The sequence below is a fragment of the Electrophorus electricus genome, chromosome 5 (genome assembly GCF_041902795.1).
Source record: "Electrophorus electricus isolate QZ-2024a chromosome 5, ASM4190279v1, whole genome shotgun sequence".
Lineage (NCBI taxonomy): Eukaryota > Metazoa > Chordata > Actinopteri > Gymnotiformes > Gymnotidae > Electrophorus > Electrophorus electricus.
This window is the reverse complement of record NC_137501.1, coordinates 3069152-3085000: the sequence shown is the minus strand read 5'-3', so window position 1 is coordinate 3085000 and position 15849 is coordinate 3069152. Positions and strand designations below refer to the sequence as shown.

At 47.1% G+C, this 15849-nt stretch overlaps 1 protein-coding gene across 1 annotated transcript; it reads right to left on the bottom strand.

Annotated features, from left to right (window-relative positions):
- Positions 1-1378: 1378 nt before the first annotated feature.
- Positions 1379-5129, bottom strand: LOC145658018 (uncharacterized). Its single transcript, XM_081715002.1, has 2 exons — positions 4798-5129; positions 1379-4596 (listed from the first exon to the last, which is right to left on the bottom strand). The coding sequence occupies exons 1-2, from the start codon at positions 4966-4968 to the stop codon at positions 4171-4173; spliced, it is 597 nt and encodes a 198-aa protein (XP_081571128.1). The 5' UTR covers positions 4969-5129; the 3' UTR covers positions 1379-4170.
- Between the last annotated feature and the right edge of the window lie 10720 nt (positions 5130-15849).

Here is a 15849-nt window from a genome sequence, read left to right as displayed (position 1 = left end):
CTTTTCCACGTCGTCAGCTTTTGTAAAATTCTCTGCTTCCTTATTCCATATCCATCACATTGTCACGGTGAATCTGTGGGAAGCCCCCCCCCTCCCCCCCAAAAAACCACAAAACAAAACAACAACAACAACAACCACAACAAAGTGTCAGACTGGTACACAGGCAGAGCTGTTGTAGGAAACACACACTTGGTTTGTTTTCTTTTCCAAGGGTGAGATAGAATCTTTGTTTTGTTTAAAGTTCCAGGACGCTGACCGTCAGATGCTGACCTTGCCCTGCCTCTGCGCTCGTCCACATACGGTTTGCACACATCCTGATAATTACAGCATTAAAGTCTAATTATGCGTTTAAGGCTTCGAGGTTGGAGCACACAGGATGGTCCTGTGCCGCCCACCTCCCCCCCGCCCCCTCCGATACCGACTCTCTCCGTTACGTTCGCCAAAGGAAAAGAAACACAGAATTTTGCTTGGCATCAGAACCGGAAAGAAACCACAAGCAAATCCGTCCCGCCATTCGTCACGCTCACCGGGCCACGAAAGTTGCGCCGCGTACTGCCTACGTGGGAAACACCTCACCAGCAATCGCACAGCGCGTGGACCACGCCTCGTGAGGTTGTCTTTGTTTGTTTGTTTGTTTGTTTCACATCAAGTCCCAGCGTGGTTGCTAAACCCTGGCCAAACACGGCCTTGGCAACGCTGCCCAAGCTGGGAGGCTATGTCTCCAAGCCGTGAGGCCACACTCACGAGGTCCTTAAATCTGAAAACCATCCCACGGTGAGCTCCTGCTGTAACGACACCCCAGTGCCTCAGAGCTGGGCCAGCGGGGGAGGGGGAAACTACGAGAAAGAAATCTTCTTTTGAACTGTCGGCCAGAAAGGAAACACGGTCTAGTGCAGCACATTTGAACCCGAGTCAGACGGACTGTTTTCCTTCCCTTCTAAAGTAATACATAAGGCTGCTCACGTTTAGTGTCCTGTTATGCTTGTCTAAGGAATGATCAAAGTGCTGAAACACACACACACACACACACATGTGCACACACACACACACACACACAAAAGTACATATTATCTATGGTTGCTAACAACAAACAACTTCAGTAAGGGTCAGCACAATGTTTTTTTCACACTTCATATCAATGACAGCACCAATGATCATTATACACAACATGATATCAGCATGGTCCTGGATCATGTGACATGATCTAGAGAGGACCTCATATACTTCCCTTCTCCCTGGTAATATATATGATTACAAAAATGCGTCTTCGACAGCACAGCAGTACATCCCATGTTTAGTTAGTCTAGTTGTTATTTTGTTCTGAGGGTATGCAAAGGAGGCAGAAACAGGTTCTCTCTCTGCTTTAGATGCTCCGGTCTCCATGTGTCCCTCAGCCCAGCCTGGCAGGAGATGGAGATTCACACCGGCCACAAGCTTGCATTGGAGCTACAAACAGAACCACAGAAAAAAATACGATCTTACCGATAGGTGTGATCAATAGTGGTGCGAGTAATTATTATGGCCTCTTGTATCAATAAAGTTGTCTTGCTTGAACTGTTGGCCAGGAGCAAGGTGAAAACAAAGCTGGAAGACAGAACGACTCCAGAGATGTGCACTTAGGCGCAGGAATAGAGCTGTTTGATCTGTGTGAAGATTATTTGTGCAAATTATAGACTGATTGCATAGATGTAAATTACTTTACTGAATTGAACTGAATTAATATCCAGACTTACAAACATACATGCATGTAGATATACAGTAAAACAGTAGACTGACTTCAACAGAGATTTGATGGCACTACATGCTGTGTGTTGAACACTGAAATAAACTCAAATTGTGAAGAAACTGAATCAACAATTTGTAAGAGGACAGGAAACATACATGTGTTCTTGCAATTTATACAATTCACACACACACACACACACACACACACACACACACACACACACACACACACACACACACACACACACTACTGGAGCCAGTGAGGCAGTTTATACCAGGGCTTGTGTTTCACGGCCCTGCCTCTCTAGGGACTAGGCGGCCCCTGCCAATAACACTTAAGACCTCAGCACAGGGAAAAGTAAGAGCTTTTATGACCACTCATCATTCATGTAATATCTGGCAGCATTTGTGATTACAGAGCAAGTGATTGACTAACTAGACACTCAGCTGCTGAGTTACAGCCAGGCTCTGCGTGCCGCTCGGCTGTGGAGCGTCCGCGCCCGCCGATGACTCGTCCTTCTGTTTCGCTGCTAAATCACGAAGCGCGCAGAGGTGGGAGGATCTCGAGTGAGAGTAAATCTCGCACCAAGCAAAGCGGCAGCGCTGTCATGTTAGCCGGGGGGTCAATAGAGATATTGATGAGTGTATCAATATAGTGTAGGAGAGGGAAAGTGAGAAAGAGAGTGAGAAAGAAATGGAACCAGACTGAATGGAGTTCAGTCACTAAAGCAAAGGTAGTTTGATGAGCTGTCAGTGCCTGAGATCAATGTCTGGCAAGCAGAGTGTCTGTGTTAAGGCTCGAGCCTGTGTTAAGTCTTGTCTGTGTTAAAGATAATCTGTGTTAAGGCTAGAGCCGAGTCTGTGTTAAGGCTAGCGTCTAGAGACTGTGGAAAAACTAGAGTCTGTGTTAAGGCTAGTCTGTGTTAAGCTTAGAGTCTAGAGTCTTTGTTAAGGCTAGAGTCTCGAGTCTGTGTGAAGGCTAGTCTGTTAAGGTTAGAGTCTAGAGTCTTTGTTAAGGCTAGAGTCTGCGTTAAGGCTAGAGTCTCGAGTCTGTGTTAAGGTTAGAGACTAGAGTCTATGTTAAGGCTAGAGTCTGTGTTAAGGCTAGTCTGTGTTAAGGCTAGAGTATGTGTTAAGGCTAGTATGTGTTAAAGCTAGAGTCTGTGTTAAGGCTAGTCTGTGTTAAGATTAGAGTCTGTGTTAAGGCTAGAGTCTCGAGTCTGTGTTAAGGCTAGAGTCTAGAGTCTGTGTTAAGGCTAGTCTGTGTTAAGGCTAGATTATGTGTTAAGGATAGTCTGTGTTAAGGCTAGAGTCTGTGTTAAGGTTAGAGTCTAGAGACTTTGTTAAGGTTAGAGTATGTGTTAAGGCTAGTCTGTGTTAAGGCTAGTCTGTGGCAAGATTAGAGTGTGTTAAGGCTAGAGTCTCGAGTCTGTGTTAAGGCTAGAGTATGTGTTAAGGCTAGTTTGTGTTAAGGCTAGAGTCTGTGTTAAGGTTAGAGTCTAGAGTCTTTGTTAAGGCTAGAGTCTGTGTTAAGGCTAGTCTGTGTTAAGGCTAGAGTATGCGTTAAGGCTAGTTTGTGTTAAGGCCAGAGTCTGTGTTAAGGCTAGAGTCTGTGTTAAGGCTAGTCTGTGTTAAGGCTAGATTCTGTGTTAAGGCTAGTCTGTGTTAAGGTTAGTCTGTGTTAAGGCTAGTCTGTGTTAAGGCTAGTCTGTGTTAAGGCTAGAGTCTGTGTTAAGGCTAGTCTGTGTTAAGGTTAGTCTGTGTTAAGGCTAGTTTGTGTTAAGGCTAGAGTCTGTGTTAAGGCTAGAGTCTGTGTTAAAATGAGAGTCTAGCCTTTGCCATTAAAGCTACCAGACAGAACACAGAAAGTGATTCCTGTAAAGCCTGCAGCATGCAGCTCTTATGCACTATTACACTTACAAATGATATATATGGTTAGGATTTGAACATCAGTGTCATCACAGTAACCAAGACCTCACACAACTATCATTATTTCTTATTGGTCTGATTAAAAAAAGGCATTCCAAATTAAAATAAAACAAAATAATGTAAAAAGATTAAAAGTAGATTATCTGATAATACAACAGGGTGCATAAGGTAAGATGAAACTGCTTTGTAAAGGGGCTGAATAACACTGGGGCAGAGCCCTGCCATGCAGATGAGGTTTGTGATAGTGAAAGACCCAGATTATGAGAGGATAAAGGCCTCTCTACCGTCTAATCCAGAGAAAATACCATAGACTCCATCTGTACAGCCTCCTTGTTTGCTCCAAAAAGAAAAAAAAAAAACAACGACCCCGCACTGGTTCTCGTGAATCAGTTTCTTACAGTGCTGTGCGCATTACATAGTACACATGGGAGTGATTGAGGAAGAGATTCTTCAAACACAGCATCAGATCACTGTGAAACAACTTCCAAAACATCCAGAAGGGCTCCAAAGCAAGATTCAGGGTGACAGGCACCAGTCTAGGAGTGCAGAAACCAGCAGAATCCTGGGAGAAGTGCCGGCGCACGCGAAGGCCTTCTGTAATCCCGACCAGAGCCGGCTAAGGTCGAAAGGGGCCGGCGGGGCATGTTGCTCAGATACCTGCCTGGCAGCTCCGAGCGTGCCGAAGCAAGCACGCGACTGCGGGCGGAGCCGCGCGAGCAGGCGGCTTCTTCGCTGATACAGTGCTTCTGCACGGGAGGCGAGGAATCCACGCCAAGATGGAGGGCGGTGGAGAGATCCGAGGTCCACGTCACGCTGGGATACTGGAGGTGAAGTGTGAGGATGTGTTGCCAGTTGAGAGCAAGCAGGAGGTGGGGTTTGTAGAAAAGCGTTGGAGGTGATAGCAGGATACTGGAAGGAGACAGACGTGGAATGCATGTATCTCTGTCAAGGCAAAAAAATAATAAATTAAACAGTTATTTAAATACCCCTACAGGAATTCACCAGAAGAACACCCTAAATCCAAACACCCACGCACACACACGCACACACACACACACGCACACACACACACACACACACACACACACACACACACACACACACACACATGTCTGCAGGTGTTACTCTTCCTCTCCTTCTCACCTGTCTGTCCTCTCCCCCACCTCCCTCCCCGTCTGGGTACCGTCTGTGCACGGGAGACGCGGACGTCTGGGTCTCGGTCTCCAGGCTGCAGCCCACGCAGGCGGCTACAGCGCTGCCCGATCCCTCCACCTCCTCGCCCTGGGACCTCAGCTCCTGCCGGCCCTCTGGCATACGATGATGGATGAGGAGCCATTTCCGTGCTCCAACAGCACTGACCGTGCTCAACTCCCCTCCGCCACCGCGGCATGCGAAAGCCTCTTGGAGGAGAGTGTGTTTCTTCACGCCACCAAATGGAGCATCGCTGAATGCAGGGGTGGGGTGTGGGGTGTGGGGTTACGCCGGCAGCCCCTGTGGCAGACCGGACCAAAGCCTGCTTGTAGTGTGGGTGAGTGGAGAGCAGACCAGCTCACCTGTGTTAGCCTCGGAGAGAGAGGGGGTGGAAAAAGGTTTGAGAAAGTGTGTGTTACATGCATTAGGCCGCCTTCCATTCTCAACAAGCCCTCCTTTCCTGTGTGTGGTGCTCATGTGGTGTGAGAGACAGTTATTTGGCCAGGGGGAGACAAAGAAAGGCCACTGAAAAATGGAAAATGGAAATTTGAGTGTGTAAATTGCACACGTTTATGAAGATACGCACACATGTACACACATGCCGCCAAACATGAATCTACACTCGTATGCCTACACACACACACACACACACACACACACACACACACACACACACACACACAACAAAAGACATGCTATCTCTGCAGTTTGTGAATGTCCTCAGCCAACTCTAAAGCCTCTGGGCTTTTGAAAACTACTCCACCAACTATTTTTCGCAGCAGGAGAGAATGAGCTAGCCTTCTACGCTAAGGTTACCCTAACAAGTGCTTGAAATACAACATTAATTAGCTTTATTAAAAAAAATACAATCTAATAGGAGCTAGTCATGGTCTGTAGCATGCCTTCAGCACCTCCTAGCCATTAGCTCCTCCAAATAAAAAACTAATGAACCAAAAGAGTGATAGGGGACAGTTTACATGTTTTGTTTTGTTTTTTTATCTCCCCCCAAACACCCCCCCCCCCCCAACCCCCAGTCCTGTGTTAGTCTGGCACAGCCAGATTTCTTCATCAAAGGTTTCTAATCAGTGGTACGCTGCAGCAGGCCACACCAGCCAAGATGCCCCAAAGTAAGTGGAAAGAAAAGAGCCTTGTATGATAACTGCACCACAACACTTGACCCCATTTAAAAACTTGATACCAATTAAGTCGGATTTGGTAAATAATTCAGCGAGTTCCCCCTCACGCTCGCTCTCTCGCCCGCACTCCGCCTGGAAAGAGACTGGCTAATGAAGCCCCCCTCTCCTGGGAGGCGTGAGCGGATGCGTCGACTCTGGCCCATTTCGGCTGCGTTTCAGCGCGCCCGCGAGTTTTTTTTCTTTCTCGCAGACGGATTTGTATGCATTGGGTCTTATTGGAGCTCAGCTGGGTTATGTCAAAACCTTCCCGTCATGGAGAGAGAGAGAGAGAGAGAGAGAGAGAGGAAGGGAGATGTTTACGCAGGCAGTATGTCAGAAAGCAAAGCTCTCAGGTGTAGGGGTAGAGGAAGGATTAGTCAGGAGAGAGGTGTGAGTGTAAGCAGCAGAAAACACTTGACGGATGGACAGACAGAGAGAGCAGAGTTGCAAGCAGGGATGGAGTGATGAGTGAACGGGTGTGATGAGGGGAGAGGAGTGAGAGGACGTCTGAAACTGAGAGAGACTGTTGGAGTGCTCTTGGTGTGTGAGTGTGTGTGTGAGTGTGTGTGTGTCTTGCTGTTTTCTTTTAGCCTGAGCTCTATCAGTAGGGGATAGTAGCTGTCTTCTTTGAAGACAGCTCCAGTTTCTGTGAAATCAGATTCTCTATTCCCCTCGCTCCTTTCTGCAATGCCAGTGAAAACACACACACATACACACACACACACACACTCACACACACACACACACACACACACACACACACACACACACACACACACACACACACACACACACATCATTAATAAGGGCCAGCTCCTATAACCACTGTCTCTAACCCATGCGAGTCTTCTTAACGTGTTTCTCGGTTGATCAATGCGTTTCTATAGTTATACACAACACAGTATACACAAATTCAATCCCACTTACTTAACAATGTTACTGCATATGCAAAACTACCAAAAAAAAAAATCATGTTCCATTAAACAAACAAAAAACCAATCAGAAACTGAAATGGTTAATTTGCAACTGGCAGACAGAGCCGTTTACCCCAGGAACAGGCGGCTGTTTGCAGGGCTAGGAGCTAACCTAACCGCCTCTCCATGCCCTCTTTAAAGCCGTCTCTTTTTAACCGGTCATTGGCGCAGAGCTCGGCCCTCCTCAACCTGCCAACGACAATCGATTCTTAATGCTGCAGTTCTTTGCGAGTGCTGCGCGTTTGACTGGCGAATAGGGGCATCCGTTGAAAAGAGTCGTGAAGGAACCTATTTATAACAAATACTTCAGAAAGGGCAAGAAAATACATGTGTGGTGACACAGTAGATCACAACTGATCACTCTGCAAAACATTCTCTCCTGTCTCTTTCTCTTTCTCTCTCTGCACCTATCAAACAGAAGCAGTGCTGTACGTCAAGCCAAAATAGCTGCACACATAATAATTCACTCATGAAGCGAGCTCAGCCGGTCTACAGTTCAGCACCAGCCTTTCTCCGCGCTGCACCGTCTCACCACGGACCCCGGCAACATGCTCCTCGCGCTGTCTTGCCCAGCATTGAACACGCTGCATCGATCACCGCGAATTGACCCAGCTTCTTCCGGATCAATGTGCTATTAAATGGCATCATTGCGGGCTGACGCACAATGGGCCACAGGTTGAGCTCTTGGTTGTCTAACCTATGGCTCTCTTTGTTCATCTCGGCCATGGCTGGCATTATGGGGGTGGAGGTCATTAAAAGGTGAAGAAAGCACCGCAGATATCGAACGTTTGGGAGAAGCACGCGCCGATAAAGACACCCGTAGCGCGCGAGGCCCTCCGTAATAACTGTCATTTCCGTAGGTTTTTCAGCGGGCTTCTCCAAGGCTGTGACACAAACATACACAAAGGGCACGTTAGGTCTAATAATGGTGGGCGATTTCAACGGCGGAAGAAACAGTTTTCAAAAGGAAGGGTCTTGACTTGAAAGTGCACAGATGTGTTTAGTAGAAAAGGCAGGGAAATATGCTATTAGTGTACAATAACTGCATACAAGTCTGAAGCAAACCACTGCGCGTGCTAGATAAACTTGGAATTCTCATCATGTTTATCTTTGCAGAAGTGTTTGTGCACAACAGTAGGGTTGCTCAAATCCTCATGCTAGTCTCAGGAGAATGCTATCTTCACACATGGCTTCTGAGGACGGTGTGTTAGCAGGATACAACCTATGTTGGGTTCTTATGGTTAGCGATCGGGACTCAACGCAGGAAGGGTTTGGTGGGCACTAGGTTATATCCGATACAGATGTGATTAAAGATACTATAGATGATTTCAGTAAAGGACACACCTATACACTGTCTTTGCAACCTATCAGCTATGCCTACAGCAGCGCTCTAAGAAATAAAAATATCTCTGTGATGGTCCTGGGCTCTGTAATCTTTGATTAAATAATCAGACCATTGTTGTCTCACTGTATTAGCTGATCTCACTCCCTGACATTGAACATGTGCGTGTAGGATGGTGAAAGGGAGGCTAAGCGCTAAGCATGCATGTCTGTTGAAGGCGGGCTTTGGGGAAGGTTTGGGATAGGGGGCGTGGCATTGCAGGGGAAGGGGCGGGCCTCGTGAAATCGATTACAACTTGAAGTTTGGGGTGGGTGGCGGCATCCTGAGAGTAACGATGAAAAGGAGAAAGCTACTGGGCTGACAGCCGGCTGTTTTCGTTTTACCACACGTTTACTTTCTCTTATCCTTCTTTCCTACAGTTAAAACCGCTGGAGGCCCAGGGCTCAGGGCTGTGAACTGGCACTCACAGCAGTTCTAGTTCATACCTCGCTTATACAAGCGGGGTTACTGGAGGCAGATATGTTCTGTAACACTGACCCCCCCCGGAGACAAATAGGTTAACTAACTATAGTTCTGTCACTGGGTAACACACCATAGCCCTCTATCATTAGGTGTACTGTGCGTGTGTGTGTTTGTGTGTGCTTGCGTGCGTGTGTGTGTTTGTGTGTGTGTGCATTAGCCACCTTTACACCCCTCTCCTTTCTCCTGACACAGGTAATAAAAATGAACAACAGAGACCAAGGCACTCCCAGTGTGTGTGTGTGTGTGTGTGTGTGTGTGTGTGTGTGTGTGTGTGTGTGTGTGTGTGTGTGCGCGTGTGCGCGTGTGTGTGTGTGTGTGTGTGTGTGTGTGTGTGTGTGTGCGTGTGTGTGCGTGTGTGTGTGTGGGTGGTAGGGCCACTGTCACCAATTTGTGGTGTGGTTTGGCCAGGTTGGTGACAGAACGGCTACTTGATAAACAGAGAAGTGGAGGTTCGATTTTCCATCCAAAGGCATTTGGAAACACATGGGTCTTTTAGCAAGAGGGCAGAGAGGGCGCAGGACAGATGGAGCAGTGTCAACACAAACAACTATAGCCTGCTCTTCCTGAAGCCTGCTGGAAGAGCAAGACAGAGAGAGAGAGAGAGAGAGAGAGAGAGAGAGAGAGAGAGATGGGGGGATAAATGAAACATCATGAGGTAACAAACGGCCCAGAGGTGGACGACATCATGAACTAATAGTGTCTGAATAAAAACCTTTACACACACATTTATAAGGTGCACACACACACACACACACACACACAGATACCCCCCCACCACACACATGCATGCATGCATGCACATACTTCTCCATCCCAGATGATACCCCATGAATGGATTATTTCTTGGTGTGATGAGGTTGATATGGCAACGCCCCCCATCCCACACCCTCTCCCCTGTGAGTGCGGCCGCCCTCCGAAACTCCCAGCTAAAAGAGTAATGCGCCAGGTCATGGCTCTCGTGCGCTATCAGGGCTTAAAAGCGCTGCAGGCACGGCGGAGTGTCAAAACTGGAGCAGGGGTGCTGAACTCTCTCCCTCCCAGAGCAGAGTTAAGGGGATCAGGTTGCCAAGTGTGCGCATTAAAGCCCTCTCATACCCCTTGGCTCCATCGGCGAGAGAACAACTCTCTGGGCTAAGAGGGAGTGATCAAACAGCAGAGAACCACGCATGTGTACAGTTGGGACATTTAGGCTAATAGGATTGGAGGCCCCCGGGAGAGAAAGGCTTGCACAGAGAGCTGGCGATTAGCACATAGGTAACAAGGAGTTATGACAGAGACGAGAGGTTAGTGGGGGAGGGGTGCGCTTTGCCTGCTATGACTTCAGACCACCGTTGTGTTGCGATTTGAGTCTGTGTTTCATGTATACTAAAACAAAATGGTGTTTTTTATGACTTAGAGTGCTGTACAGTAAATATAGAAAAAATAGCTTCATAGTTTATTTGCCCTTCGTGGGATATTTTCAGGGCCTTGTCAGTGGACTTCATAAGGCTTTAGTTTCAGGGGACCCTTTTCTGAAAACATGCAAAGATGCACCTGCCTTTACACACTAAGTGTGATGGATAAAGTTAGCTGTCTGCATGCCAACTGAGACCAAGGGTCACAATATCACTTTATTGCATACGTATGTGCATGTGGCAGTGCAAGGCCACAGCATCAACCAACAATCCTTCAGGCCTTGGGATCAGCCAATAAAAAAGAGGGCCTAGTTAATCTTTACGTGTCACATGTCGGTCGCACATGGGTCATACTTGGGTCAAAGCGATTTTTAAACGGTTACGTACTAGGTTCATATTTGGGTCAGAGCTAATAACCGGAGGATTCTTGAAGACATCATGAAGACAACTCAGCCAACAGGTGTTAGAGAAAGAGGGGGTGGGGCATGAAAGGGACGTGATTGGAGGATTCGTACATCACTAAGAGAGGACAAGATAAATACAAGTAAAAAAAGACATCTCTGTTGGTGACAGTAAAGTTGATCTTCTGTTATTCTCGATCACCTGTATGCTCACTGTCGTTGCCTGCTGAATGCTTTGGTTTCCTCCACGACACCTTCTAGCACATTATTTTTAGCATTTGATATCAGCTATATCTGACCCAGCATGCCAGTGTCACTCAGACAAGCAGAGATGTAGCTCGTACCACAGCCAACAGCTTGCAAAACCATCCCGTGTAACTCCTCCTGAAAGGCACTCGTGGGTCGATGGGTACGTGTGGGGGCGGAGTCAATCCAGACAAGGTGTAATGTGCTGCTCTCACCTGTTACGCAGACAGCTCCTGGTGCACACCAGCAGCTGAGCGCTGTCTGAGGGCGTCCAACCAGGCCATGCCAACCAAGGGCTCGTGGCGGGGCGTCGCGAGAGGTGGCTGACCATCGCCATGACCTTCGCCCTCTCCCGTCAATCTCAGGGATCCTAGGGGCATGCCAGGGTCCTGGATCGGAAGAGGGGCTGTAAAGAGTTTGGCTGGAGTTGCTTTCCTCTGGAACTGAGAGGAGTCCTGTGTGAGGGAGCCGTGTTAGTGAGGCCTGAGTCGTCTGCCCCACTCATGCTGAAATATGGTACTGGTGGGGGCGCTTCCTCCCAGAGAAGCTGCACATCCATCTGTGTGAAAAATAACCCTTCTGCATATGCAGTGCCAGCCATGTGGACACACACACACACACACACACACACACACACACACACTGAATGCTTGTGGTGGCACATTTAATGCATGGTGAGGCTCAGCAGTTAGATACACAGTAATTACACTGTGTGCTTTGCACGGTGGATGAGTTTCACTTAGTCACTGACAGGAAGCCTTAGCGTTAATTGTTTTCAAATTGTTTTACTGAGTGATGTATTGATAATAGCATGTGTGGATATAAAGTGCGAGTGGATATTTTTGTGTTTGTCTCAAAGTTTTACTTGATGAGGGCCAGAACATGCCAGGTCACACAGGCTACAGAGAACACCCCCCTGCCACACACACACACTGACTGTGAAATCCATATTGTACTGGAGTCTGGCAAACTTCCATATGACATGCTGTAAACCTGTTCTCCACCTTCACACGCACACAGTGTATTTCTTGGAGTAGACCGTGTAGAGACAGCGGCCCAGTAGTTAGAGACCCAGGTGTTAAAGCTACACCGACGTCTGCGGTCATGTCAGGAACTTTCTATATTTTCTTACAACCCAGTTGTAGATTACAATTGCATCACTGTAATATGAAATATGAATAAATTACTGATGGTAGGTCATATACTAACTAATAACAAATGAGTACAAAGGTGTATACGTGACCAACGGAAAACTGAACATGCATGTCTCCCCATCTCTGCTTCATCTACTACTAAACGCTTTCTGCCCACTATCCCTGTCCAATCCCTTTAGGGTCCGGGTCCGATTAACAGAGATGTTGACTGGCACTTCTTAGATGGTTGAGACCATCATCTGTCGTGTAATGTGCCCTGGCTCGCACCCTCTGGTCGAAGACCCCGTACTGATGCTTTCCTCCAGACTGAGCCAATGACACGATGGTCCCTGATTAAAACCATTTACGCACAACTCCCGATCATTTTAATGCAGGCCTAACTGGGAACAGAAGGCCAGCGTCCAGAAACACCAGGCCCCTCTAGCCGGGGGTTTACGTGTTCAAGCGCAGCATCAACAAATTTATATTTACGGCCTTTCGTGTTTAAGAATGTTTAAATTATAGCCACTATAAACCTGGCACTCACGTCTCTCTTCCGCGACCACGGTAAGGCCGCATCGGAAGCAATTTTCCAAAGTGGATTACAAATTTCCCATGTAGAGTTTATTGCACATTATGACAACTTAACCACATCTAAATGTGCTACATAAAGGGGAAATATGCACTGCTTAATATGCGCTATTTCGTCTGTGTGGAAACGCCGCCAGGGCGCAGAACCTGTGCAGGACTCCATAATGTTTACGAGGCTGATTTTAATTCCCCGCGGATGACAGAACGGTAGGGTCAGACTATGCGTGCATGCATCTGTACAACAGTGTCTCTGTGGCAACCCGCACCATCCTGGACCTTGGGAAGTTGAGATGAATCTGAGCTCAGATGCAAAGCCTTTGCGTTGGCCTTTGAAATGCTTGGCTCTGCTGTTGGAGTTTATACCCCATATATATGCGGTTCCAGTTACGGATCAGAACAATGCTGGCTTTGCCTGGCTGTAGTGACACGTATAAACATCGACTGCATCTGGACAGTAAATAAACAGAGACGCAACGAGCACTAGCACCTGCTGTCTCTCTCATTACTGCGTTGCGCTGTTGATGTGAAACTCGACAGCAGAAAAAAAAGGCCAAGTACCGTGTTTCCCCCCGCGCTACAACCATCCGGGAAAGGTCAAATCAATCCGGTACTAAGCATGCCGCATAAGCAATCCATAAAGAGGCTTGTTTTAAATAATAACTTTTTATATATCACCTAAAGACATAACAGCGGCAGCGTGAGAATACGCGGGGCTGGGATGTGCAAATCCAATATGTTGACCGTGCTGCACTAATGAAGCGGTGGCATTTTCTGCAGGGTACACAGCACGCTGGCAGCTACACGCCACACACACCGTCACGCATCAAATGGAGAACGATGAATCAGTGTTGCTTATGTGTAGCGTACATACAAAAGACTGCAGTTGCACAATACAGAGGCTATATACATATGATCAATGCATTTCACCATTAATTTGCCTTCCATAGGCTACATGCAGGCTACTGTAGATATAAACACATAGTACACTGGGTGCATGGGCTGTATATGAGGGGATGTTAAAGGGAATGGTAGCATTACAGTAAAACTGTCGACCTGCAATTACATCACCTTTTGTTATACGATGTCACGTGAGATGTTAATTGGATTTAAAAAAAAATGTATATAAACGAGATATTCAAACCAAATCAAGGGCAAACATGCAAACATTAGGGAGCGACCAGACTGCTTTCCTCCTCTACGCAGTATTTGGTTCAGATCCTATAATTCAGATTCAGACAGGCACGAGATATATTATTTAATCACCCCCCCTGCCCCATAGCCCCACCTTCTAAAGGTGAAACCGACTGTCCCCCGCTTTAATTTTTTAAAAAAATTTCAACCACTGGGTGCACCTATATTATATGCTCGAATCTCATTGAGCATTATTGCCTAACTTTGTCTCTCTCTCTCCCTCTCTCTCTCTCTCCCTCTCTCTCTCTTTCTGTCTGTCTCTCTCTCCCTCTCTCTCTCTCTCTTTCTGTCTGTCTCTCTCTCTCTCTTTCTCTCTCTCTCTCTCTCTCTCTCCCTCTCTCTCTCTCTTTCTGTCTGTCTGTCTCTCTCTCCCTCTCTCTCTCTCTCTTTCTGTCTGTCTCTCTCTCTCTCTCTCCCTCTCTCTCTCTCTTTCTGTCTGTCTGTCTCTCTCGCTCTCTTTCTCTCTCTCTCTCTCTCTCTCTCTCTCTCTCTCTCCCTCTCTCTCTCTCTCTTTCTGTCTGTCTGTCTATCTCTCCCTCTCTCCCTCTCTCCCTCTCTCTTTCTGTCTGTCTCTCTCCCTCTCTCTCTCTCTCTCTCTCTCTCTCTCTCTCTCTCTCTCTCTCTCTCTCTCTCTCTCTGCTGCCGTGCCTGGAAGAGCAGTGAACAGGTAGCTGCAGGAGTAAGTTGCACCGTTGCGATTACAGGCTGACAGGCGGGATAAAAATTCCATATTTTTCAGTAATATTACAAGCTCGTCTGACAAGAATACCGGTTTGAAGATACAACAGAAGTTCTTATCGGAAGGAAACATTTAAAATGTACACAGAAATCTTGCAGAGGTAGTTGGTGTAGTACCCAGCCACAGTGAGAATGAGAGCGACAGCGCTTCTCGTGAGGCCTACAAACGCGTGGCCTCTGTTGCGAGGCGAGCTCATAATTCTGCCTCATCTCCAGTTGATTTCTACACGGGGCTGACGCATGTCGCAGCCTCATGGGTTCTTAGTTTAGCTGGCTACAGACTGCACTCTCTATTGGTGGCACAACATCGTCACAGTGGCTAACGCATTTCTATTGATTGAGACGGGGTCCGAATACCTGCTGCATGCAGGTTTGGCAGTAGTGTCTCTCTCTCTCTCTCTCTCTCTCTCTCTCTCTTTCTGTATGTGTTGCTCTCTCAACGGAGAATGCCAAACTTGGATAAGCTTAGACAGGTCTGTTCATTACCAAAGGCACGTGGGGGGGAAGATCTATGCGTGCGCGGCCCCCCCCCCCGCCAACATTTTAAAACATGCACCGTGATAGCAAAACAGCCACGCGTGACACAACATTCTGGCTACCTGCCTGACTCCCACTTGAAAGAGTGTCATTTGGGGAGAAATAAATTTTGTTAACAAGACAAAAGTCAATGTTTCCCCGTTTCGCAGCAATCAAAGCGACGTGGCTGACGGCGGCATGTCTGCTCACGTGACTATCTGCAGAGAGGGTGAATAAGGGGAATTAACCAATGAGACAGGAAGGCCTCCAATGCTGGGATATCATTGTTTTTTGTTTGTTTGTTTGTTTCTTTAGACAGTGGTCGTATGATGTAAAATATATGTAAATAGACAGACGGCTTCCTAATGCTGTGTATAGAGAGCTATTTTAATTGCAGTATTGAATAAAAAATAAACAATTGATAATGTGCTATTTATGTTGTATTTAGAATCTTACTTCTGTTATGCATGCAATTATGTTGAATGCACACAAATGAGCATGTGTTACATGTATAAATTTTTACTGCCTGAATATAGTTATCTATTAATGGTTTACCTGCTGTTATGGCCAGTCATGCTTTATGTGTGCCTGTGCGCTTGTGTGTTCCCTGCAGCTGTGGAACTGTGTGTGTGAGTGTGAGTGAGTGTGAGTGAGTGTGAGTGTGTGTGAGTGTGTGTGTGTGTGTGCACATGGTAGAGTGTCAAGTGTTGCACCACAGTGTGGCAGCTGCAGCTGGAACCATCTGTGTTGGGCCTCAGTGGAAGGGGGAGACACTTGGGTA